Source organism: Mastacembelus armatus, chromosome 21 (assembly GCF_900324485.2).
Source record: "Mastacembelus armatus chromosome 21, fMasArm1.2, whole genome shotgun sequence".
NCBI lineage: Eukaryota > Metazoa > Chordata > Actinopteri > Synbranchiformes > Mastacembelidae > Mastacembelus > Mastacembelus armatus.
The window spans coordinates 15,695,400-15,723,296 of NC_046653.1; the positions used below are offsets into that span (position 1 = coordinate 15,695,400).

Sequence of the window (27,897 nt, forward strand, 5' to 3'; positions counted from 1 at the left end):
CACGTGACCGGCTATACAAACTCGAGAAATATTATATCATATTAGTATTATTCTTGAAATTTCTAATGTTTCATTGCAAAAGCAAAGGTTCAAGAAGACTTTTAAAATATATTTACGAATTAGAAATTTCTTTTTGTTTGCTTATTTGTTTTTTTTGTATTATTATTATTTTGTCATGTTTTCATCTTCTTCTTTCCTGCCCCATAGCTCAGCAGCCCTCAGATGACCCTTTGAAAGGGGTAAAGTGATTGCAACAAGAGTCAGCTCAACAAGTTGCAGTAAAATGCTCTTAACAAACTAATCATATTTGTGTTAAGTGCATTAGTCACTTCATAATTAACTGTCCATGCATAATAAAGTTTACCAGGTTTAAACTGTGATGCATAAATAGATAAATAACAGATAAGTGATAAGCATACAACTGTCTTATATTGTTTTATTTTTGTTTACAAGAACTTCATTCAGAACTTCAATGTTTCATTAACAGTTAATAGTATGTGGTATCTAAGAGTATATGGTAACCAGTTTACATTTTTTTCTTATTGTTCCTGACTATTATTTATTCTGTAGTTGTCTTAAATTAAATCAGTCTCAGATATGCCCAAAGTAATAGCTGAAACCCATACTATCATTACAACACTAACACCACAGGAAAAATAGCCAAACTTCTATTTGTGGGTGTGACAGACTGTGTCCGACAGCAGCAAATCAAAATCCAGCAGGTGGAGCCCTGGGGCACAGTTTAAATACTCCAAATTGAGATTTTCTGTTCTTTTTAATCATATTGGCAAATTACTTACTATTGTCCAGGTACTCACTCAGCAAAAAGTATTTGAACAGACTCATTGTTAGTGCAGTCAGACATGTAAAGACAAATTTTCTTCTCCCCCAACGTACAGAGCTTTAACCTTAGGCTGCCAACCTTACTTTGTATGTCTTTGTTCAGTCATGTAGAAGAGAAAGCAGTGAAGAACAAAAATAGTGTCTATGAGTCTCTGTTCTTTGCTGCATTGTTTTTTTCTATCTTCTAATGGACAGTAGAAAGCAGTCACTAGACAAATATGGTTACATATTTTATATGTGTTTTTGTTTTAATATACTGTACCATCACTGATGAGATCATTGCACAGACTCCACACACTCAATGACCATTTGTACTTAAGACAACATTTATCTTTTATATCATTTCCCTCAGTACGCACTGTATATGATAAAATTATACAAAAAAGAAATGTAATTTTGTTTTGCACCGTGCCTCTTATTTAGGCACACCACAACAGTTTTTCTGCTCGAGTGCCACGGAATATACATTATAACATTTTGTATTACCTCAGTATAATGCAAAATATCTTAAAATGTAAAACAAATCTTGATGGTATTAAATGGATGAGTTAGTGTTCACATATTACAGCTGCCTGCAGGGTGTCTATTGGGAGGTCACACAGAGTTCAGGTTTTTTTTTTTTTTTTTTTTTTTTGGCTCTTGTCTACTTTAGTTGAAAGGAGACGTTGCAGAATTCAAGCCATGTTACTCTGGTACAAAGAGAGATGTCAGAGCAGATCTTGTCAGAAGTTGTATTTTAGCTCTGTATAGGTCATAGAGAGTCCAGTAAAACAAGACTGACACTTTCCTCTGTGGTGATAAAGTTTCCTTTTCACTGTGCTATTGTAAAGGCTAGTTCCATTAACAAGTAAAAATGAGTGTAAACAAGTGTACAGTGTATTAAATAATATTCTTACTGAGAGGCATTTTTAGCATGAGGTGCATCTTAAAATGAAGATGTTGAAGACGAGGAAGTCACGCATGTAAGTGAATGAAGTCACTTTTATTACATCTTATCGGACAGAAAACTTAAGTATGGATTTAGAAGTTGTTTGAAACTGCTACAGTGAGAAAATGAATGATCTTATAATGCTGGAGTAAAGATTTGAAGATTATAAATATGTGAAATTTTCTGAATTGAGTGATTTCAAATGAAAAAAATTCTAAGTGAAAGTGTTGGTAACTGCTATTATTTGATCCATTTATGCGCCTTTTCCTCACAAAAGCAATGACAATGAAATGTGATTGTGGCTTAGAAATGCACGTTACAGTGACAACTTTGTCATTAAGTTCTAACTTAAAAAGATCTTTAAAAAACATTACATTTAAAATAGCCTGTAATACAACAGTTTGAAAAACAATATAATCAAATTCTGCTTCTAACTTAGTCTTTTATCATCAACCCCCTTGGCAACACAGGAATATAAAGACATTCAATATTAATTTAAAAATAAAAAATGGACCCTATTTGAAAATATCATTATGAATTTTAAACTGAAACAAAACCCATAAACCATCCAGCAACGTAATGTATATAAATGTGCAAAGCAAAGAAATACATTTACAAATTCCTGGAAATAATTTCTTAAATAATTACATTTACTTTAAAGATGGGCTTGATCAGGAATGTACAAGTCAATTAATTGCATCACAGTCAGCTGCTGTTTTTATTCTCCTTTTGCCAACATTAGGAAAGTGGTCATCACAGTTAAAAAGGTGCAGTCAGTCTGGGTTTTTTTTTTTTTTGGGTACACCCGGAAAATCCAGTAGAATAGGATTTGTTAGTTGTAATCTGTCACCTCTAAGTGATCTGGGATGGGCAGTCCAGTGAGGACTGTTAAACACCGGTTCCAAACATTGAACACGGGACAGACTGGCTGAGAAAAGGCAATGTCGAATGTGTACAAGTGCTGAGAGCCTACGGCGTCGTAGAAAGAAAGAGATCCAGAGTCATAGTCCAGCAATACTCCAAGACGTCGCAAGTGGGGTGAAGGCTCGATGGGAATCTCTTTACTGTTATGACGAACCACCCAGGAGTTGTTACAACGAGATAGTACCCAGGAGCCTGAGTTTTTGCCGATCCATTCGTGCTTTGGAGCTGATTTGTAAGCAATGCCCACTGCAAACCTGCAGCACCAATAAAAAAGTGAAAAGGACAATATCATTAATGTTGGTACATTTCTTAAACTGTAAACCTATGCATGATGAAATAAACAGAAGGACAAGTCTACAGTTAGGCTTCAAATTTTGTATTTAGGTGCTGCTAATTCTGCTATGCTGGTATTCTACTGCTGTTCTGTGGCAAATATGAATGTGTGTAGTTGATGAGATTCCATCTAATAGTTTAGATATTTTAACCTGGACCAAAACGGTGGACAGACCAATAGGTAAATGTTTTTACCATGTGCTTCCTCCTATCAGAGCCTCCCAGTAATGTCGGCCACTGTCGATGTACACATTTCCCGTGACACCATAGCTGCTGTGGCTGGAGAAGCGATCCTGACTGTGACTCTTCTTGGATGATGTCTCGTCCCTCTCCACTGTCAGGTTGTCATGTGACACTCTCAGCTTCCGGTGAGCAGACTTTGGATCTAATTTGAATGGCTGACCTTAAAAGAAAAAAAGAAAAAAAAAAAAATGATGACATTTCTGAGACAATCTGAAATGCTGATTTATAAAGTGTGTTATAATTCTCAGGGGTAATTAATGATACATCAAAGTTTGTATAGATGCTGAATTTCACTTACTGTTTGTCTTGAGTTTCCCGGGTTCACTGCTACGGTTTCCAGCCTGGTTTATGGCCTTCACTATAAAAATATACTTTGTGCCAGACTGGAGTCCATGCACAGTGTAGTGATTTTGCTTGATGTTTGGTACAATCATCCAGCTGTCAGCTGAGTTACACAAACCTGCAGCCCAGACATACAATACAAACAATCACTGACAAGGAACAAACCAGTTTAACACAAAAACCTAAGAAGCGAGACAACAGTGTTGTATTTTTGTGTCATCAAATATAGTCACATTACCACTCATTTGAGCTTGAGCACTGAGGCAGATGAGAATAAATTGCTTGAGCAAGCCTGTTGTGGCCTTGTTAGAGCAATCAGTTCAAACGGTCTGCTGCTCATTCGAACCCCCCGAGATAATGTTGAGCGTATGATGTGCATCTGGATTTAAATCCAATCTGAGCTGTTATTTTTTCCATGTCCCTTCCTAGACACTACAAACATTGCATTATATTATGGTAACATCCAATTAACCATAAGAGCCAGGACAGAGCTCTCCTCTCCTGTAGCTACAATACATTATTATATTTGGATGTTGTAGCAAAGCCCCCAAACAAGTCCTTCAGTGAAATCCCTTTCAAATCCCTGCAGCATTTTCATGTTTTCCGCCATAAACATTATACTGTAATCCCACCAGAGCACTGCATATAGACTTACTGACAACATTAGACTGGCTGGTGAAGATGGCGTACTGAAGTTCATATGATACAACAGAGAACTCATCATCTGATGTCCAATGAACCGTGATCGTGTCATATGAAGCCGTAGATAATTCCTCCCGGATTACTGGTGGATTTGGTGCTGCAAAGGGAATACAAAAGATAAACGGTGTTCTAAGACAATAACGAAAGCTGAGTGGATTCCATTCTGTGCACAACAACATAAAAATAACAAACAGGAATACATTGCAGAGTCCAGCGGTGGTAAATAGTACCATCCATTTGTGTTTTTTATCCTGACAAGTGTAATTAAGCTAGGTAGCAGTTCCTCCAGCGATTAGAATTGCAGCCCCCATGCAGAGTTAAATTCACACTGCACAACAGGCACTGAGCATAAACAATCAAACCTGTTTCATTCAGTGGGAAATAAAGCTTAACTGCAGCCTGGCATTTTTAGCTTTTTAGTTTTTTCATCACTCCCCAGCAGTTATAGTTTAAATATAAGCTCCCCACTTCTATCAATGCTAAAACCTTCAAATTGTATGAATCCATGAATGAAGGATAAGGTGAGGATAATTTTAAGTGCTCTGTTTGGATAAAGGAACCACACAGTGCAAAGTCTGCACCAAATTTATCAAAATTTGCATAGTAGCTAAATGACCCTCACACTCACCTGTGAGGTAATCCAAGCTTTCTAGCATTTTCTTCTCCCTTGTGAAGTCTAAAGCAAAACTATCAAACGTGTCATTCAGGTTAATTTCTGGTAACAGTATTTGGGAGGATGCAGTTGCCATTGACACTCTGTAATAAAGAAGTACATACAAGAGATCGTTACGTTTTTATTCACTGTATACTGTATATGTTGATAGTGTTGCATTTCACTGTCACCTCACCTCTCACAGATACTTTTAGCCGTCTGAAGGAAGCGAGCGTGGTCTGTCTCCTTGAGGGTTTGGTCGGCCTGAGAGATGAGGGCAGAGGACCTCTCGATGCATTGCTTGCAGCTGGCTATTTGCTGGGCCAGCTTCCTCAATCTCACAGCCTGGGCATGTCGATAAATGAAAAGCTTGGTAAATAAACCAACCAACGTACAACTTCCTGTATGTTGCACCACATGCCAGATGCTAGATTTGATTTGACCTTGCCTATTAGAAAACCCTACTGGGGAAGAATCTGATTTACACCTTTGACAATTTGATTTTTCAGCTGTGTAGCACTCACAACACTATGAGCTGCAGCCTGTTCTACTCCATATGCTACACTGGCATGAGAGGTGTATTTATGACACTGCCATAGTAAGGAGACCCTCTTATACCCCATCTGTGCCTCATTGGTTTAGTGACTGGAAGCGACCTCAGAACGTGACATGAGGCACGGGGTGAGGAAGGAAAGCATGCTCCTCCAGAGGGGGCGATCACAGGATGCAGGGTTCATCCTACTGACACTGAGTATGGCACCGCATGCCAGGGCCTCTCTAATAGCAACTAACAGGGGAAAAGGAAGGGAAACGATAGCTTTGCACCTTCACATTAAATGTATGGACTTTGTGCCAGAAGTACTCCAGAGCTGAGGAGTGATACTGGACATAGCACAGCAATACATTTTGTGGTTTGTATGTCAGAACAAGTGCACAAAGCCAAATAAAAGAATTTATACAAACACATCTGAGGAGATGTTGACAGCTGTCTGAGCTTTAGGGTCAGAAAGGAGAACAGACTTGACAGTAAGCTGAAATGTCAGAAAGCTTTTGCTGAACCATCAGTGCATTGCACATTTTCTCATGCAACTGAAGCTACCCTGGGCTATAAAGGTACAACAACACAACCTGAAAGCATGTTGGGTAAAAAAAAAAAATTGTTGACTGCACTGCCATATTTTTCCTACTGAAAATAGATTTAAGAACGTAGGTATACATTTCCAACTGGAATGCAGAGGGAAATTAGCAGTGACCCTATAATTTCTTGGTAATTTCATTTTGTAATTTCAAGCTTATTTTCCAAAACGGATCCTCTTCAAAAGTCTGTACAGCTAAAAAGTATAATTTTAAGTATATACTTTCAATAATGCCACATACACAGAAATATCAATTTAAACTGTGCAAAGATGTTTTACTACTAATGAATTCAAGAAAAATGTGTCATTGATTCTTTAGAAGTATATATCTAGTCCTGCTTGTGTAACATTTCAAAGCTACAGGATTTTATCCAGTAAGTGTGGTTGGTAATTGCTGCATTGTAAAAACACTGTGCTCAGAAGGTGAGTTGTAAAATAGCTTGTTAGCCATGTGGGGAAGTAAGCCAAAACACAGGGTGATACATAAACAAAGGTTATCAAGACACAAAAGGTGATAAACAGTACCTTTCCCTCTTTTATCTTGGTAGCTATTATTTGTCTTCGCTGCTGTATGATATTAATCAGCAGGTCACACTCCTCCAGCAACTTGTTTTCTTGTCGCGACGCATTTACCTAGACAGAACGATAAGCACAGATAAGAACCGGTCAATGATGGAAGTCTAATTCATTTGCTTTGACAAAATTCCCTGCTGCACATCTGCAAGTTTGGAAATATAAAGTGTGTTACTAACAGTACAATTAATTTCATGCAAACCTCATATGACAGAAATACAGTGGTGTCTTTAATTTATGTCATTCTCTCAAGTAGGGCATCAGCTAACCTTGTTCATTTTGTCTTTTTTATCCCAAACACATGCACCATCACAGCCACTGTGGTAAACATGCAGCATGAAGTGATGGCTTATCTTTAATAAAGTGACACTCGCCCCCAGCATGCTTCATTATCTGTGTTAAGCAAGGTCAGAGATGAATCTATGGTGAAATAATGCCGCAAATACATGCATGTAGTAAAAATATGTGTTCTATATCACACATCGTCCATCCATCCATCCATCATCTATACCCACTTATTCCTTAACCAGGGTCACGGGGATCTGCTGGAGCCTATCCCAGCTCTCTTTGGGTGGAAGGCAGGGATACACCCTGGAGAGGTCACCCGATCACACATCATGACCATCCCTTATTTGATTTTCGAGGACTCAAATAGTATCTAGTCAAATGTGAGCCCACACTGGTTCTGAAAATACTCAATTTGCAGCAAACTACTGACATATTACAGATATTATTGATCTATAGACTACTGAGCACTTAATCTTGTTGACATGATGAAAAGCCACTCTCAGATACAGTAATTCATCATGGTGTAAATAATTTAAGGGATTGTTGTCCATGAAATACCACAGAAACTAAGAGCGCACAACTGAAAGGGAACAGATAAACAACCTCACCTCCACATGTTGGCAGGTTTGGATAAGTTTGCTCATCAGACTTTCCAACTCACTGGTCCTCTTGATTAGATTGCTGAGGTTGGAATCCAGGGCTTGCTGCAAAACAAAATTGAAAAGAATATTTCATTCCACACTGTACCCTCCCCCCCCGAACTGTAAACAGATGAATAAATCTTGGGGGGGAGTTATGCGAATAGGGGACATAAGGGCCATATCTGCCCTGGGTGTAACAAGCTCAGGAGAGGACACACAAGGTTGCTACTGGATATGACTGGTTACATTTAGTCTCTGTTGAGTGTGCAGCCCCCCACTCCTCTCTGTGTGCCAAAGATCCCATCATACTGCCTGCCTGCTGAGGCCACAGAGCTTAGCAGAGCATCTGCCAGTGATTTGGACAACTAAACCCTGGCTGTGTTAATCACTGACTCAGATCAAAGGCTTATGTTTCAAACTCAATCTCTTACTGTAATTGGGCAGCATGATGACTGTGTACTGTGGTGATACAAAATGCCTTTTGATATTGCAAGTATTACTTTCCTTAAATAAAAGATTAATGAGTCATTTCATTAAAGTGTATTATCAATGATTTAAATGAAAACAAATGTGTGGTTACTCCAAAATCAAAAACATAGGTGTAGAAAAGGATGCATAGTTCCAAAATTGAGTGACCGCTGTTTAATTGCACAGACGGATAAAAGGAGAAAAGTTATTGTATTAATCTATTATTAAAACTTTCATATATCTGAATGGTCTGTAATCGTATTGTCATATTTACTTACAATCTCTTCAACATGCACTGCCCAGGAAATAACACTATAACGCAAGGTTTAAGAAAAACATACACTGAAGCATTGATTAAAGCATGGGGTTAATATTCACTTAAAAGTAGGTTTCCTTCAAAAAATGATTTTAATGTTAACTTTGTAATTTGTAATTATGGGCTACATAAATAAAATTTGGATTGACTTAACTGAACCAAAAATATAATTTTCAACATGATTTCCTTTTATCCAAAGAAAGCCAAAGCTTGGAGCAAATAGTGGGGAGACCTGTTTCATATTAGATGTTTCCCATTGTGATTTTATAAGATGTGTGCGTCATAGTGTACTAAAATAGCAGAAGCTTTATTTTACTGCTCCCACATATATGATTTATTTATGGGAAAGAAGGTGTTGAAAGCCATTTCAGATACTGAGTTGCAGGTAGCGATGATTTTAAAACGGACACATGAAACACAACATATCAACCTGAAGTTATTGACAAATCTAAAAACTTAAAAGCCTGTTGTGAGTGTTTTTTTATTATGACAAGTATCGCATCATTACAGCCAGAGAGAGAGAGGAAGAGTAAACGGAAAAGACAGAAAGTGGGAGCGATAAAGTGGGTTCCTCTCATTTTGCTGTAGCCTACTGGATTTTCTCAGTGCACCAAAAAAAAGGCTTCTCTTGCAACTTTAATACTCTGAATGTGTTTAGACAGCTCTCTCTAATGGACGTCTCTTTCCTAAAATCATTTGAAGCTGATGAGAGGAAAGAAAAGCAGCTTCCTTTTGTACGCGAATGCTTCTGGTCCCACACCTTTGCTGTGGCCAGTCTCTCTTCCTTCCTCTCACAGTCCTGACAGGTCACTGTCAGAACTTGGAGTTTTATCCTGTGTCAACATTAGAAAATTGTATCCACTGTCAAAGGTTGTCACTTCATCCTGTAATCACCACAGGTCCTGTTACATATCTGCTCTCAATGAGCTTCACAAATACACATTATAGTGATCATACTGGACAGAACAGTGGTGCTATTGTAAATTATCTCTGATCATTTCAAATATATGTCTGTTTTACAAATATTACTTAAGAACTACTTCGGCAAAAATAACATTTATACATTTATTAACTTTACGTGTTTATATTCGTACCGCTCTGTATGTCAGGCTATATACTGGATACATAAACTGTAGCCTATTTTAAAATGAAAAGCACAGGTGCAAATAATAAGACATGGCTCATATTGTGCATAGAAGCTCACTGTCTCGCTGTCACGGTTTACTGGAGAACTTAAAAAGAACAGAGCCATCATTAACTGCTTTTCCTCCTCTGACAAGTCAAAATGTCTGCTGTGAATACAGGTCTTCTAAAAGGCACGTCAGTCAGTGGAGTGAAGGCAAACATCTTTGAAATTTGAATTTAGACAATGGTTTATTCACCTTTTGACTGAATTTAAAAGACGTACATTTGAATGACATTAATTAAATAATCTATCATAGAAGATACTGAATGATTTTTTTTTACCAGGTCTTTATGACATGAGATGTAATGTGTAGAGTAATGCTATTTTTTTTACCATGGCATATATTGACTGCTAAAATCACAAGGTGCCATCTCTCTGAGTTAAAGAATAAGAAATACTGTGAGCTGTCAGCAATTTTTTACTGACATGCAAGTTCTGCATGAGAAAGGTACAGGCCAGAGGGTCCCTGGTGCCTTTCAAACACAGTGCACTGTAGTTAAGATATCTTCAAGGGTTTAGCTGAAAAAACTAATGATACCTAGACATGAGTCTTTTTTGAGAACTGTATAAACTTACTTAAGACTTGGACAGTAAACCTTTTAAAAAAGAAAAGGTTATTTTATTTGGCTGTGACTTTAACTGCTGTAGCCTTTTTTACTATTAGATACGGCAGCACTGTGGATTAGTCACTTAACTATAGAAAGGTTTTGGATCTGAATTTCATTCCTGGTGCTTAAATCTGCATATTTTCCATGTGTTTACATGGGTTTCTTCCCACATTTCAAGCTATTCATCTCAAATACTGTCGAGACTTGAAATTGCCTGCAAGTATGACTGTTATTTTTCTGTTTACAAATGGTATAAGCTCTGAGACAGGCTGGCAACCTGGGTTTTTTTCTTGTCAACATGTAGGGAAAAGGTTCTTCTCCCTTTCACAAATATAATACCAGACCAGGGTTTTTTCACAGAATGACAAAACAGACCAAATAAATTATTGTATTATATGTGCTTGCACATTCATGCACATATACTCACATTTTTACACTGTCACAGTGGGAATTTTTCAGTAATGTGAGGCCCTTGTTGGTGTAAACATGTGTTTGGAAAAAACTACAATTATGAACAAGCTCAGCTGCACGCCGCCTGGGTCCTAGCCTGCGTGCCACAAGAAAAAAACAATTTCTCTCTGAGATGGGAAATGCTGTTTCCTCTGTCACTTGAGACGTCTAACAATGCAGCTAACTGCACGTAATGTGAGGTCAATGAGACATGAAAGCAAATAAAACTATAAATTAGTAGAATAGCTCTCAGTGTAAAATTACATCAAGGAACTAGATATATACAGCATATATAAGAGATTATAGCTAGTCACGCCTAACAGAAGACAAAGGACTCTATTCATGCCAATTCATCCAACAATGTACTTTCCTTTAGCACTTTGGAGGGTGTGCTTATTAAAAATGAAAGAACAATGCATTATCTACTAGAATGAACGCTAAAAACACAAAGAAGAATACCGTATTAGTCATATTAAGAACCACCAAGGCCACATTACCATATCAATTACTATGTGCCCTCTTTTTGCAACCAGCACAGGATGTATATCACTCCCTTGTGGTGTTGGTTTTGGGTGACTAAATGAATTAGAGCCCTTGGAAACATTCAGGTTTGGGCCGTTGCATCACATAAACCGGCCCTGAATGTGTAATGAAAGAAATGATGCTGATCACCTGGTCTGTCTCCTGGTGTGAACGATCACGCCCCATACAGAGAAAGCGGCCAGGAGATTTCTGCATTGTGACAGCATGATCAAACAAAGGAGACAGGTTAAGACTGATCCTCTGATTTATCTTGCCAAAATGTTGCAAAAAGGTCATTTGCATCCCAGTCCCATGGTGACCAAGTATTGTGAAACAGAGAAACAGGCACAAGCAGGTTTTGAGTATTATTTGTGATACAGTAAACCTTCCTTTTGAGAGGCATGCAAAGCTGTGAGTGTTTGTGAAAACAAGCACCCTCATTTTTATTTCATGCACTCTATGTCATGCAGTTCTCTGGATAAACATTAAGATGAACTTGGGCAAAATATTGACTTAACTAAGTTATTCCCTAACAAATAGTAGATATTTTGAAGATCCAAATAAAAATTGCCTTCCTTGGTTGTTTTTCTGTTAAAGGCTTCAAAATTAAGCTCCACGGGATGATTGCCTTGCATTGCCAATAAAATGATCCCATGAGGTTGCTAGAGCCATGATGGAGACTCACTCTTGCTCTTATGACAAGACCTAATTCACATCAACAATGGAAGAAATGCACATCCACTTTTTTTGTACACTCCAGCAAACAGTCTCTTCTCATGCTTTATTGATATTACCCCATCTGCTGAAAGTGAGCATTTCCACCTAAGCTCAAACTATGGCAGCATTCTTACTCTTTAGGTGGCCTAACATTTAGCTTTGAGTTTATTTCACTGTATATATTCTAATTATAATGACATTTCTTTCGATAAATTTGATCTCAAAAGATAAAGCTTGCAATTGTCTGTAATCCTGTTACCGTCTCGCTTTGGTTAAAGAAAACCCTTTCTTCACATTTGATTTTCAACAGTAAATTGATTCACAGAGATACTTCTAAATCGCCATAGTATTATTCAGCATTTAACTTGCAATTGTAATTGCATTGCACTTACAAGTAAGATTATATTAGCCATTAATATATATATATTTATACAAAAACACTTCAAAAGTAAGAATTTCCCTTTAAAATAGTTTCATTATCACAGTTGTACAGGGAAAAGAACTGAAAGTGCTGAGGATTTGTTTTATGCACCAACATTATGTCTTTTGAATAAATGGAAATTTCTGAATGAATCTTTGAAATTTTCTGTATCTATGGTCTTTTTAGAATTTACTAATGAACTGTGGTTCAGTGACAGCACAGATTTCAAAAATCAAGCGGGGATTCAAAGGCATACAATTTTTTATAAAATGTAAATTCAACACATTTTCTAATCGGAGCTCTTTTCACAAGTTTTTGTCAAAATGTGTGTCAGCTGAAAAGGGGTTTTTGGCATTTTTTTTCAATAATAGATCTCGCTCTCCAAGCATTTCTCAAACTACAGATCATTTCTTACCTTGAGTTTGTCATATCGCTCACTGAGTGCTGCTACTTGGTGGTCTCGGTGTCGGCCAACTAGCTTACACAATGCACAGATCAACTGTTCATCTGTCACACAGTACATGTTGACCTTCTCATCCTCATGCTCCAGGCACATAAGCCCTCGCAGATGGGAGTCCAGCAAGGGCTCGATTAGACGGTGGCCCGTAAAAGGCTTCTTGTTGGGGTGGGTGGCCTTCAGACACTCATCGCAGTATGACACCTCACATGTGACGCAGGTCTTCACAGCATCCTGTGGCGGGTCCTGCTCACAGAACTGACACTGCACCCGGTCATTAGGAGATGTCATGGCTTTGCTGATGGGGACGGCTCTCTCACGCCGAGTCTCGTTGGGAGAATTAGGTCCGCTTTGAGAAGCCTTCTGGTAGCGGTCAATGATGTTCTGCAGGGTTACGTTGCGTTTGAGTCCCTCTAGGCCCCTCTGGTTGAGGGTGATGACATAGCGACAGGTTGGGCACTGAAAGGCGGTGATGGACTGAATTGGCTCACTGGGGGTGCAGTGGGAGACCAGGATACGATGAGCACAGTTGAAACAAAGGCTGTGAGCACAGGGCAAGAGCAGTGGGTCCTCAAAGAGCTCCAGACAGATTGGGCAGGTCAGCTCTGACTCCAGTGTTTCCATCTTCAGGCAAAACAAACAGGGGTTGTCAGCGAAATCCAGGGAAGCTGATCAGCTATCTGTAAAGATGACAAAGAAATGAATCAGAAAGTGATGGTAGCTAAAAAAAGAGGTTGTAAACAAACCTTGAATAGAAGTTTATAATTTACTTTGCATCATGTCTAGCTGAACTGAAATTATTATCTGACTAACAGTCAATCAACAGAAAACGTGTGGACAACTATTCAAATAATCAAATTCAAGCAGAAATACAAAACATTCCATTACTGAAGTTTGTCTTGTAAAGATTTTGAATTTTTCGTTGAATATTGTTGGACTGAAGGACATTCAAAATAAACTGCATGAAGAAATTCTACCAGGCATCTTACTATTTTTTATGAACAAAGCACACATCATGCATATTCTCTCTTCATTATCAAGTACTTATGATAATAATAACAAAATTATTCATCTGTATCTTAAGTAAGTCTCATTTGATTTCCATTCCAAGCTGAATCTGAATATGAATATTATGTAAATATTTGTAAGATATCTGATTATGGTAATGAAGCAAATTGGGAAAATAAAACGAGCAAGCAGGAGACTATTGCATCCAAAACGCGTGTTTGCATACAGTGCATAGATCAGACTTCTGCATGCTCTATTTGGCTTAACTTAAAACTTAGAGAATGCTGCGGTGACTCTTTCTAATTTGGCACAGGAATAGTTGCCTGTCCCCATGTGTTCCTACTGTAGTCTGCAGGCCAGCAGGCCACTGAGGACTGACAGCTCAGCCAAGCAGAAGTCTATTGGCCTGCTTGCTGATGGCTGGGGCTCCACACTTTCACACACACTAAGCCTTTGTTCCCATCCAGTCAGACACCCCAGCTGCGAGTGGACACACTGTGCTCACAGCGTCTCTCAATGTGAACTCTCTACCTCCACTCATTATGTGTGAAGAAGGCAAAAGCTCATTATCAGGATCGTCGAACACAAGTAGCCTTTTGAAGTTGTGAGGATACAGTCCTGGGTTTGTTCTTTCCATTCTTATTCAAATCTTCACAGACATGCAGCTATCCCACTGTACTGTGCCAGACAAGAGGTGATTGTTGCACTTGTCTCTAGTGACTATGAGGCTGATCTGTGGGCCTTTGTTTCTCTGTTATTCTGTTCTTTAAAGACAAAGCGCAAATGCAGGTGTCTACAAATTATTATAGAGGATCACAGACAGCCAGTTCACTACGTAAACCTCTCAGTGCTAAACAAGACATATTAACCACATCAACCATTTGCACAAATATATAAAGCTGGTATTTTACCAGCAAACGCCTTTTTTTCAGGTACAATTTTAAACTTTATGTTTGTGGAGATCAATTTTTAACTAATTTGTGCAATTTTATAAATAGTCTAAACCAAACTACTTTCCACAGAGTAAGTAAACTGTTTGACATGAAACTACAGAATTATTTGCACGTTATTTGACAGTGTTTCATGCTAAGATACAAGACATTCACATTTTTAGTGAAGCAGCTCCTGAATCTGTGCAAGTCTCATCAAACAGGTTAAGTTTTGAATTCAACCAGGCTGTCCTAAATACAAAATGAATAAAGATCTTTGTATGACAAAGACAATGCAAAGAAGCTTAATCCTCTGATGTCATTGCCTGTGGTACAAAATACCCTGAAGTTATAAAAAGCCTGTAAAAGAAGACTGTGGTAAAGAGCCACTCCAAACTGCATTACAGTCCCAAGTGCATACACACTCCTGAAAGCTCTCCCATTCATACAGTTTACCCACCGATGGATTTCGCCCCACTTTGCACTGCCGAGACATTTTTGCTGAAGGAAAACTTCTGACCTGAATCATGAAAATATATTTATGACAACAAATGCACTAGCCGTAAACACCAGCATGCTGTAGAGACGGGCATCCAGATGGCACAAGTCTTCACAGCCCCAGTAATCCTGCAGCAGAGCTGTCATTAAGCAAGAGATTGAGCAAGAGGTAGCAAGCACAACAGGAAAAGTTGCCCGACAATTCCAGGAAAGCCAGCTCCACCTACTGCTGGAGCTCTGGCCAGTACTGGAAGAAGAGAGAGAGCAGACAACAGCGAGAGACTGAGAGAGAGAGCGAGAGAGACAGGGTCAAAATCAGAAAATAAGTGAAGGCAGGATTGAACAGAGCCCCAGCCCATCCACACAGGCAGGTTAGTGTCCTCTGCCCTGCCCATTGAGAAATTCAAAGCATCGGGATCAGTTTCAGATTTCGTTGTGTGACCATCCCTCTGCTTCTAGCAGCACAATGCTGTGGATTGGAACTTTTCCTGGCTATGCCACTGGGGATTCAGAGAGAAAGGCTGAAGACACAAACAGAGGTGAGAGGCAGCCTGAGAAGCAGCAAAACCCATCTATGTGGGACAGAGCTCTGTGATACCCTCAGCAACCAACAAACAAGATGACATGGAACCACTTAATTACACCATGGTCTGTTCTATGTCCCTCCACAGGAACAGGAAATGTAGAACCCCACGAGTGCCACAATTTAAAAAGAAAAATCAAACAACTCCAAAAACTAAACTAATAGTCTGTCTACTTTATAAAACTCCAAATAAACCTCCTAGCAGCAAAATGTGAAAGAAGCACTAAGCATCTCCTCTGTTAGACAAGGCTACAAATGAAGACATACACTAATACACACTACATAACATCATCTGCTACATCCAACTCTGTCCCAGTTGGCCCTCATGTGGGAATCACTGAGGTACCATCTGGTTACCATGTGCCTGTATTTCTAGACACACCCCCACTGTGCTCTATTTGAATTCAAGTCCCCAGCGTGACTATCCTCTCTGAGACATTGAGAAATATGAAAGAAATGCTAAAGTTCAGACAGAACGGTGGGTGTGAGTTACATGGCTTGGGAGACGCACATAGGAATGCAACAGGCACTGCCCAAGTTTCTATTATATAGTCTCCAACTGGGATGGAATTTAGTATCATGAGACCATCAGACTTATCAAATTGAGGTAACACTTTTAAGCACTGAGTTGCAAAGGTCTGACTGATCAGGTGAATTTATACAGTGCTTCAATGAAAAGGAAAATTGCTTTCCTTATAGTGACGCACATGCAAGGCCTCATAATATTGTGTAGATAAAGTTTTATTACCTTGCCTACCTCAATCCTAATAGACAGTAGTATATATTAATGCACTGTTTCACTATGGCTGCTGTTGCATGCAGAAGGCAGAAGAGTTAAAATATGAAAATGTATTAAATGTAATGATCAATGACAATCTCCATTCACTCAGCTACAATAAACCGCCTGTAAGACAGAAATGGCACAAGCTATATACATTTAAATCAAATAACCATAAACCTCTGTAAAGTCATAGCCTTATATCACTAAAGCAGTATATCTCTATATTGCTTTAACAGCCACGTCTGCTATTGCAGACAGTGTGAGGAGGAAAACTCGAGGTGTCCTTTAGGACAACAAATTGCATTTACATTCAACTATTCTTTGTAATGTATCTGTTGAAATTGTAATGTGTGGCGCTTCTAACGACGAAATGGAGTGCTAACTTTACATTTGTAGTTTTATTTCATTGGGAAGTAATGGGTCATTTAGAGATGGAACAATTACAAGATAGATAGAAAGGCAATTCTCTACTCAAGCACTTTCTAATAGTTTTGGTTATGGTCTTATTCTTAATGGTGGCTCTGAACCATGTATTCACAGACTGAACGTGTGTGATTGCTCATTGTGTTCTTTCCCGGGGCAGACACCTAACATATTTATCTGTAATCCTGTCTTCACAGCATAGCTGTGACCAATGTGTGGCCTGTTGCTGCTCCCTAAAGCAGCCAGCTCAGCAGTGGCCCACTCAGACCTAATGTAATTTACAGCTGTGGTAGCACAAGCCAGCTGATTAGACTGACAACTGTACCTGATCTGCAGCTGCACACATTACTGAAATCAGCTTCACAGAGCCAGGCCCTGAACCCACATTTATTTATGTTATTGAAATCATTATGGAGGGCAAGTTAATAACTAATCTGAACATGCTACTGACTCTACAGAACTCATCTAACAGACAGGATTACATAGAAAAGAGTGTCAGTTTTATAGGTTTTTGCTGTGCACTCATTTGGAAAGCTGATGTTAACACACATTTATAGTGAAAACAAGGGATGACTCAAGTCAACTTTCCATTCAGAGGCTTGAGCTTCCTTCCCGACTGAGCAGGATGTTTTATAATGAAGCTCCAGATGAAGTAGTAGCAACAAAAATGTATGTGCATAGTATTTGTAACAAATGACTTTTTCACAGACTTAGAGTTGGAAATAGAGACCTAAAGGTCATCTAAACAAAATGTTTCTTTGACTTTCATTTTTTTATGTCTGGGCTCTGGAGGTCATCATGGTCTGCATCAAAAGTTTCACCAAACTTTCATTTCCTCTCCGCGGCTTGGCAGGTGGCATCAGCGGGAAAAGACTATCATTTCCACAGCCACAGGAACTTTCCAAGCATGCAGCTGCAGCCTGCTACTTAGAAGTCCATACAGAAAAAGAAATGTCTCATGGAGCTCTAAATTACTGAGGCACGCATTTTATTTAAAACCAAAACACACACACACACACACAAAAAAACACCTATTTCTCTGACCCACCTCATGTGTGGATAAGTAATTTACCCTATAGCCAGAATGAGGTTTTATTTCTGGGGAAAATGTTCAAAGAGTGACATCATGTGGCTGGTTTAGAAAATACAGCAAATATGTTCATTGATCCTAAGAGAGGACATTAAAATTTATTATAAATTTAAAAATTACCATGACTGTTATTAACATTTAACAGTTAGGCTAAAGGCGAATTGACCTAATGACTGCAATTAAGACAAGTTGCAAATTCAATCAATCTAATTACTCTATTTTAAATAATAATAATAATATTAATAATAAGAGTACCCATTAATATTCGTATGTCTGCTCTCCAATAAATGGTACCTTCTCCTTCTCTTAAAACCAGTGCTTATCCGTATGTTGTCATGGTGACAGCTTTATATCTATTTGTCACACTAGTGATCAAAGGCAGTGCACTCTGGTGGGAAGATGTCTAACATTCCTCCTCACAGGAACAAGATAAGTTACTAATTAATAAGGGTAACCAGAGACTTGACTGCAATGTCCCAGCTTTACACTTCATTAGCTTCATGTAAAATGACTCTTGTCTGTCTTTATTTATGTAGATCTGTCACAAACTGTGTCCTGAGGTACTACCAGGGCATATTCTATCTGGAGCAAGGAGAAATGTCTGTATCTTTTATCTTATCAGCTGAGTAAATGGTATTTTGTAGGTCATAAGGTTTCCAGGTTATGGATGAAAGGTTGGTTTTATCTCCCTCTGTGCTGCAGTGGAGCTTTATGTTTGAGTAAAGGTAATACAAAACTTTTATGATGAGAAGAGGGAAAGCGTAGCCTTTCTCTGATTGTACACAGACAATGATTTCTCTGGCAATATTTTTTTTAGCTACAACTCATGTAGTAGTATATATTTTAGACAATCCAACAACATATACTGAAAAGCTGCTTTGAAACTGGAAAGCTACTCCCTCTCTCACTGACTATTTTTAATCAGAAAATTCCCCTCAGTCTTTTCACTTAGTCATCTTATCCTTTAAGTATTTCTCCACAGTTAAAAACATGAAGGAATCTGTGAACATGACAAGGCCAAACAACCTCAGCACTTGTACAGAAACCTGCCTGGAGGCTTGGAAACAAATGATGACACACTGTTTTGATTGCAAAACATAGGGCCACAGTAACACAAAATACGGACTGAGGTAAGAATGACCCCTATGACTTACCCGCCACATGATTACATCCATAAAAAGGCAAGAAAGGAAAGAGCCGCCTTTAAAGTGAGTCAGTGCTGATGTCTGGGGCTCTGCAGAGCTGATCCACTGCAGTGGTCTGAACTCTCTGCTTTCTGGGAGTTTTCTCTGTTCTCCAAGTCTACTGAAAACCAGCAAGAGGATTGAAACTTTCCACCCTTTCTGTCCTGTCACTGAGAGCTGTACCTATCCCATGTAGACACAGTGTGCTGCAAATTGTTGTAGTAGCCAATCATATCAAAGGGGTGGGACTTATGCTGGTTTGGTCTGTCACTCAGGGCTCACCCTAATAACGAAAACAATCAGTGCATTAAAACACATTCTTTCGTGATATTTGCACAATTTTGCGTATTGGTACAAAAATATTTATGCGTAATGATCACATTAAGGCAACATGTCTATTTCTTACTAATAAGTATAATCTAGATTATTGCATTTGGAAATGGGTTTAATGGTTATTGTAAGACTCAATACAGTCCAATTAAATAGTGCATAAGCAGTAATCAATGATGATTAAATGCTACAGAAATATTGTATATTAAAATAATCAATACATCCATTGTTTACAGCAGCAGAACAGCCTTAAACTAATGGCAGCTGACATGTTCATCAGCATAGATGTTGATCAACTACACCACACTGGATATGGATGTTACCTTTTATCAAATACTGTAGCAAGTTTGTTTCTCAAAGTGATCACACCCTTTGTTTTTACATGGGAATGCTTTTCCTGAAATAAAAACACATAGGAATGTAGTGTGGTTGCAACAGCCGACTTAGATAGTGTTGAAAGCTGTCTCAGATCGCTGGCATCTGTTCACCACTCTTGCATGGAAAATGTTCCCAACACGAACATGTGCTGGTTAACACAATTGGCACCCGAACAGTGATGCTGATCATATAAAGTTTGATCAGTTTCGCAGTTCTGGGTTTAAGCCCACGATAATAGTTTAACTATGAGGTTTGAGGTTTGTATTTAGAGGCCATTAGCTAAGACGACCTGATCAGCACCACCAAGTCAGTGTTTTTGATACACTATGTCTGTGTAGGGCAAATGTTTATGTTATGTGGTAAAACCACAGTGCATAAGGCATGGATTGATTTGGACTGAGAATAACCCAGAGCCCCCGCCAGGAGTTCATGCATTTCACTTTAGCCTGGAGGGTTCAATAAAGTATTGAAGGAAAGGTGAGTGCAATGAAAACAATTTAGATTGTATGGTATGTTAAGGCAGGTAATGACTTGAAAAAGTAATATAAACACACTGACATCTTCGTAATTGCAAGACACCCAATGCAAATCAAATTGTTATGGCAGTATATAGAAAATGTGCAGCATGGAATCACACGCAATGAAGCCTAAAAATAATTCAGTTGCAGAGAAAACCACTGAAAAAAAAAACAACCGTTGCTGACCATAACATCACCACTGATGTTTTGTTTTCATTGTAATCTTCACAATGAAATCATGGAATCCAGTTATAATTTTCTCAATTTCTGCAAAGCACATTTATTTTAACACACAAAAACTTTTCAAAGCCTAACTTTAAAGTCAAACACAGAATTAAAGGAGACTTAAAATCATCACCCACTGGAAATAAAGCTAGGATCCCTTACCTTGGAGTTTGTTAGTCAGTCAATCAGACAGTGCATAGTCCGGGTGACAGATGAATGCCAAAATAAAGACCAGGAAGCGAAAATACCAGATTTCCTCTGAAGCCTCTCTTTAGCTCCTACTTTCTGTCTAGGCTCTGCTGCTTCGTCTGTCTCATCTCTATCTCTGAAATTCTCCTCACACAGCCTCTTTTTTCTAATCCTCTGTAAAAGAAGCCGAAACTGCTCCAAATGGCTCAACCAGGCGCCGACTTCTCAGGCTTTTCCCTCTTTGTATTATTTTGCTGGCTGGGATCATTAACTTAGTCCCATGAGAACATAAAGAGGTAAATAACCCCCCTCCTTCCTGTGGGAGGCTGTCAATCACATCTGATGATGAGGTGGTAAGGGGGGTTGGTGTTTCTAGATGCCAAGGAGGTACTCCTGATTGGTCACAAGGGAAGAGAGGTGCCATGCATGACAAATGGGAGTGCAGGGGCAGAGGGGCCTGTAGAGATACTTAGCTGAGGTTATGTGTTCTGTTATAGTACACTCACACATTACACTCCATTCATAATAAACTATAGTCATGGAGATGAGTGAACAATCAAAGCTGACATAGCTAATGCCTGTTTGAATTCACAAAAATGTTGTTGTACATGATCAGCTATTTAAATGGCCACTGTGAATAATCACAAGATCTTTAAATGGCTCTTTGGTACAGTCTGGACACTCAGTAGGGGGACTGGGAGGAAAGCATAAAGCTTGCGTTGCCATGACACTGTGGCAAAAGCATCGATGCATCTTGGCGTTTGAGCCAAATGCCACTCTAATCTTTTCACTGGCAAACCTTCAGCTCTCTCTTCACAGCTTGTTTGTTTCTCAGTCAAGCCTACTGCTGTCTGTCACTCTTCAGTTCCTTCCAACATCCAGTGCCAATCTAAAGTCTGCTGCATTTTGTATGGAAAAGATAGGCGTATAAAACAGTGTCAGCAGGACAACAATACCTAAGAAGGGTCACTCTACTCCTAGTGACCGGGCTGACAAGTAAAGGGAAACAATAGACAAATTTAACATGGCTTCCAGTGTGACTCCTTTACTTGGCTTATTCTGCACACATTGTCAACACACTAATGGACTTGTAAACAGCACAGCAAAAATCAATTTCCCTTGTAACGCAAACAAACACAGACAGACAATGTTACATTATTCCCACATCAATTCTCATATTCTCATATGTATGCCGCATCTCCAGTCTTTTACAACAGCAAGGAAATCTACAGAAAAAAAGTATTACTGGCACCACCCAAGGCCATACACTGCTATACATCCATAAACTGTGTATGACAAATGACTTTGCTACTTCCAACTCTTATATTGAGATTCATTTCAGTGCAGTAAAATGCCATAAAACTGACATTTACATGGACTGGGGCATCACAGTGCCATTTGAGGGCAGTGTGTTTTTGAAGGTGAAAATGGTTTACTAGGGTCAACCCAAAGTCACACCCCTTCTGGACTGTCACAACCATTAAGTGGAAAAATGTCTGTTTCTGTTTTAGTCATTCCCAAAAAGAAAACTTGTCTGGACTGCGGTTTTAGCAACTGTCCGCACTTAATCCAAACTCCATCCTTGAGCCAGACAAGCACACAAAGTTTCTGTGGCAGCAAATGGACAAAAATATTTCATCAAATATAATGTATTATTATTGTTTATGTATTTGTGTAACTGGTGCTTTCATGATGTAATCCTAAAACAATTACTTCAAGAGAATATGTTGCATTATACTGTACACATATTCCATTATCAATAAGTAACAGGACTCTTGAAATTATTGCCCAAAACAAACAAATATTCATCCTCATTAAATAAGGCCGTTTGCGGCCTGAGGCGTTCTCTTGGTGGCAGCTGGCACAGCGAGCTGTATTAATTGATAAAAGACCTGAAATGGGCCAGAAAAGCCCTCCTGAAAGAGAAGATAAGTTGGAATAAAATGGGCGTGAAATCCAATGTTACATAAACTGCGATGTGTGGAAAAGAAACAGGATTTCTCTTCGGTACCAGAATAGGAGACATTTGGAGACTAGAGTATGGTGCTCAGCTGCAGAACGACTGAAAACTCATCTTTGCAGTGATCAAAGAAATTCTACGTATCCATTCTATGTTATTTTGAGGTGTACCAATTTACACTAAGCAGAAAAGCAAATGTAAGCAAACACTTTCACACTGACCAGAGAAAGACAGACTGGATATAATCAAAAAAACTTCACCAGAATTGTTACCTAAAGCAAACTACAGTACTTTTGCCATTGAATTTAATAGCGGAAAAAAATGCAGTAAACCTTACTTTGGTGCTATGGTCCAAGGTGATCCTGTGAAAATCAGATTGATGTCTCAGCTTTCTTTTTCAGTACAGCAGCATCCTGCCTAGTCTCATCCTGGCTACACTCCCTCTATCATTGGTAGTGCTCCCCACCCTGCCACAGACTCAGCCTTATGCTCACATGAGCATAAAACATGCCCAGGATGCGTCACTTCCACTGGGTCATTTCATGGCTACTGTCTCCATTAATGACTGGGCCCAGCAACCAATCCCCCCCGTCAACCCCGTCTGGGGTTGAGCTCTTACCCGGGGCACATCACCCTCTCAGCAATAAAACAAAGAGGTAACAAAATGAAGAGACAAAGGGGTTGGGTGTGGGGGTGGGGGGCAGTAAACCTTGGGGATCACATTTTGATGAGTTTCTGACTGCACAACCAGGCCCGAACAGATGGGCTCAGTCTCCAGGGCTGCACTGCATCATTGCATTTAACACACAGCTCTATACATCATCACAATAAATGTATTCAGCCGCTCAGAAACAGTACTCATCACATCGCTGACCTCGTACACAGGCAAGGCAACACAAAACAGAATGTCTTTTTTGTGTACTTTTGTTATTAAGTTCTCAGAAACCACAGTAATTAAAGTCTGACTGCACACGTCTAATTGAGTTAGCACAAGCTTTGTCATCAAGAAAATCCGGATCTAAACAGTAATAACTGTTTAGTCTAAATAGCATAGTCCAAAAAAGCAAATCATCATTTTGCTAATAAACAATAAGATGAAAGCATAGCCAGCCCCCGCTATGGCAAAGGTTCAAGATTTTAATTGCTTTCATCCCCAAGGCATACTGCCCATAACTGAGCACACAATTAATTCAAACACTAACCAAATAAATGAACACCTTAGTACCAAGCCAATTAACACTTAAGGTGATTTATCTTAAACCTTCAACAGAGGTGTGATTTAAGGGAGTATCCCAGAGAAAACAGCCGCCTTTTAATCGGTTCATTGTTAAATGAAACATACAAAATGAAATGTTGAAAAAATGCTGCACACATCACTTCAGCCAGTGTCGATATGCATTTTCTGTGTTTTATGATCAGCTGGTAGCGCTTATAGGACTGTTGTGGGCATTGACCTGGATTTGATTCTTTTCCGCTGTGCATACTGCAGCTGTGTTGGCACTGCGTTCATGGTTTTGCCGACAACTGGATCAATTGTGAGCCTAGTTCTCATCTCTAATATGGTTTAGCAAACAAATAAAGGCTTACTCATGTGACTGAATATGACGTGAAAGGCTCATCCAGGCAAAAGCTTACATTGACATACCATTATTCTCCATATATGAAACTGTAGTAGTGGGTAACTATTTACTTTCATAGACTGATGAACATGAAGTTATAATAAGACATGATCAAAAGATTTAAAAAAAAAAAAAAAAAAGTTTATACATAATTCACCAAGATAACCAGGTATCCATTGTGGTTAAAAGCAACACAATGAGAAATGGTCCTGTCTTTGGTTTTCACTTTGAACTGAAACGGTGAAGGAGTTTTGGGAAAGTATGATCACGTGTCATGTTTAGTCCACACCACAGCCTCACAGCCTGAAAGTCTTGGCTTTTATATTTTTTCCCTGTGTATCCATTTAAAAGGGTGCGGTGAATGGCTGCTACATTTTTTTTGTTTTTTTTTTTTGTTTGGAGAAGTAGTTTCTGTAATTGCTTCCAGCTTCTGAGAGATCTTATGCAGAAAACTTGTGTCACATCTTTATCAGGAATCTCCACTGAACACCACTGAAGTTATCTTCTCAGAGAATCACTCTAACATTTTCTAACTCCACCCAAAACTGTGTTTTTACAAGCAGGATTTAAAGGAAGTACCTATCCAACATAGGCAGTTACTGGATACTGAGAGTTACACTTTTACCTCCCATAAACAGGTTTAAGGCTTAAGCAGTTTAACAGTGTTTCTCTATCCTGCAGTCAGAGACACTACACAATTACTCTAAAACCTCCTACACCAAGAAATGCTGGAGGAGGTCTGAACATCTGTTGTGGTGTTCTGTGTTCCTGTGTCCAAGGAGACCATCAGAGCCAAAGGCAGAAGCCCAGCTGCTGGGATCTGGGTCAACTGTATCTGGACTAAGGGATGTTTTCAAAACACTCTGGAACAGCCACTTTTGACAGTGATGTCACTGTTACATCCTGCACTATCAGTAATAACCCCCAGTCAATAAAACACATAGATGTAAAAGGCCTGTCTCTGTTGTGTTACAGATGAGAGGGTTAAAAAACAGTCAAACTGATCGCTTTTCTGCCTTTGCTGTGAAACTTGGCTCGGTGTGGCCCTGCAAAATATCCCCATATACGCGCCATCTACATGTCAACAAAGCATTCCTTAAAGACAGTGTAGGACACGTTGCTCAATCTGCAATCTTGGCCTGTGAAGCACATTCTCTTGAGTTTCAAATGGATTAAACATTTGGTATTCTTGTTGAAGTATTGCTGATAAAAGAATATGATTCAGCTGCACAGTATGGTACGTTTACACACAGACACAGACACACACAAACACAAACACACACACACACACACATTCACCCTTTTCCTATGTACACTTATTGGCACTGACAATGAGAATGAACCAGCATTAGCTTTTCACCCTGTCACAGCAAGCAGGCCCAGATATCTCACAGCTGCTGATGGATCTGGCACCACTAAACCGATGGAGACAGTGGTGTTTATAATTTGGAATGAAGAACGAAGAAACAGAGCCATGTAAGATTATAAAAAATAGATTTAAAAAAAAAAACAATCATCAGATGTCCGAAGCACTAAGGGAAATAATAATACATGCAAATAAATTGTCTTCCCTTGTCAGTTTACAACATTAAAAAAAAAAAAGAATCACAAAGGACATACCAAGAAAAAAAAATAGTTCCAGTCTCCTCAAACAGAGGGATTGGGGGCATTTCAGAACAATAGCAGACCTTGATGTCTGCATGAAGAAAAGTACTGAAAACCAAAATGAATTCACCAGAGTTTCCTATCCACAGTTATCTGGCACAATTACACATTCTGTTCTCTCTTAAAACAACATAACATTGCTCTGGTCCTCAACAAAACAAAAGTCAAGGGGAGAGCAATGCCACAGTCCTTGAAAAAAAATCATTGAAAAACTAAAGTGCAACAACAAAGTATTTTGTGTGCAGAGGAAATGTAGTTTTGCCAGTTTAGTAATTTGGCAGCAGTGGGTTTATAAGGAAGCTGATATCTCAGAAATGTATGTAACTGATGTGATGTGATCTGATGTGATGCATGTGCAAACAGGACAAAACCTGTTATTAGGACAACATTAGTAACTTCTTTACTAAGAGACACAAACACACCACGAATATGTTGTTCATTCCTGTGCATCCATGCATGTGTGCCATTAGTATTTTTCCTGATTGTGCAAACCGCTTTAGAGTCACTTAGAAGAAATCAGCATTTATTTCACATAATGTGGAATTAACGACTGTTACTGTAAAAAATGATTAAAAATCCATTTCGCCACAACTTCACCTTTGGCAGATACTTTATCAAACTTTATGCATCAGGATTTAAGTCATTAGAGTCAAAACAACAAAAGTGCAAGTCAGTTGTTCCGCCTCTCATTTTGGAAGGATTAGCATTGCCCATCAGAATCAAGCTCTAACACCAATTAACCTCCCTTAACCCATTACCACTAAACATCTCTTTATCAGATCTTACCTGCTTCCCCATGGCTGCGGTGTTCAGTGTCTCTCCCCACAGAATAAATACTAGGCTAATACAGAATATGACTCCAGCAGCTGGTACTTTCCCTGAGGTAAACCAGACAGAAGTTTGAAGGTGTTCTGTCTGCATGTACACTCCCCTTCATTGGGGTGTGTACACACACATACCACACTGACACACACTCTGACTCTCATCTGCTCTACAGGTTTACACAGGAGCACGAAAAACTTCCTGGGAGGGATAGTTTGGTGAGGTGGCATTAAATGAAATATTAGAGAAAGACATATAGTACATCGACAGTACCATGAAAAGTTGACTATAACAACTTGTATCATTTCTTATAGTCACAGTAGCAATGGTGTTGTTAATGAGTGGGTTTCTATCTTTTATGTGGGTAAAGAGAAAATAAAATTTATGAAAATGTGTGTCTAAGGCTGAATTGGCTGGTGATACATTGTAGATCAGCATTAAATAATAGGAGTACAGGGCTTTTTTTCATCGCCTTGGGCATTTCCATACAGAGCAGAGAAAAATAAGGCTCAAGCTTAAAGCACAGACAGCCGCCGGCAAGCAGAAAGTGACAAAGAAAAAAAGCTTGTTATTAAGCATGAGAGAATTGGTTTCCTCCACCCTAATGAGCATTCATCCTGTGAGATAGATGAGTCAGTCTGAAAACACAATTCCATACTTGCAATAATGAGATCATATTTGAGGAATTGGGTGTACATCTATCAAGTGGAAAAAGGTCCTGGTTATCAACATTTTCAGGAGACAGAACTTTATCTTTTCCTCCAAGATAAAGTTTTATCAAAGTAAAATCTGAATATTAGTATTAACAATGCATACTTGTCCACCAAGGCGCTGTGAGGCTGTAATGGCCATGACAGACCAAAAAGAAGGACTGCTTGAATGGAAAAAAGAAATAGAGAATTTTTCGGTTCTTAAATCATTTCTATTAGAGGGCAAATCTCAAAG

The 27,897-nt window shown here is 38.9% G+C and overlaps 1 protein-coding gene across 4 annotated transcripts; it reads right to left on the bottom strand.

Moving 5' to 3' along the window:
• Positions 1-1,806: 1,806 nt before the first annotated feature.
• On the bottom strand, positions 1,807-27,049 carry mid1 (midline 1). Of its 4 annotated transcripts, none has more exons than XM_026295969.1 (11): positions 26,917-27,049; positions 12,709-13,430; positions 11,306-11,365; positions 7,573-7,668; positions 6,629-6,736; positions 5,164-5,312; positions 4,944-5,071; positions 4,269-4,412; positions 3,570-3,731; positions 3,224-3,431; positions 1,807-2,949 (listed from the first exon to the last, which is right to left on the bottom strand). In XM_026295969.1, the coding sequence occupies exons 2-11, from the start codon at positions 13,372-13,374 to the stop codon at positions 2,604-2,606; spliced, it is 2,067 nt and encodes a 688-aa protein (XP_026151754.1). In that variant the 5' UTR covers positions 13,375-13,430; positions 26,917-27,049; the 3' UTR covers positions 1,807-2,603. The 4 variants fall into 4 exon arrangements, with proteins under 4 accessions (XP_026151754.1, XP_026151753.1, XP_026151755.1 ...); XM_026295968.1 differs by lacking the exon at positions 26,917-27,049 and adding an exon at positions 19,217-19,413; XM_026295970.2 differs by lacking the exon at positions 26,917-27,049 and adding an exon at positions 15,148-15,347.
• Positions 27,050-27,897: the final 848 nt, after the last annotated feature.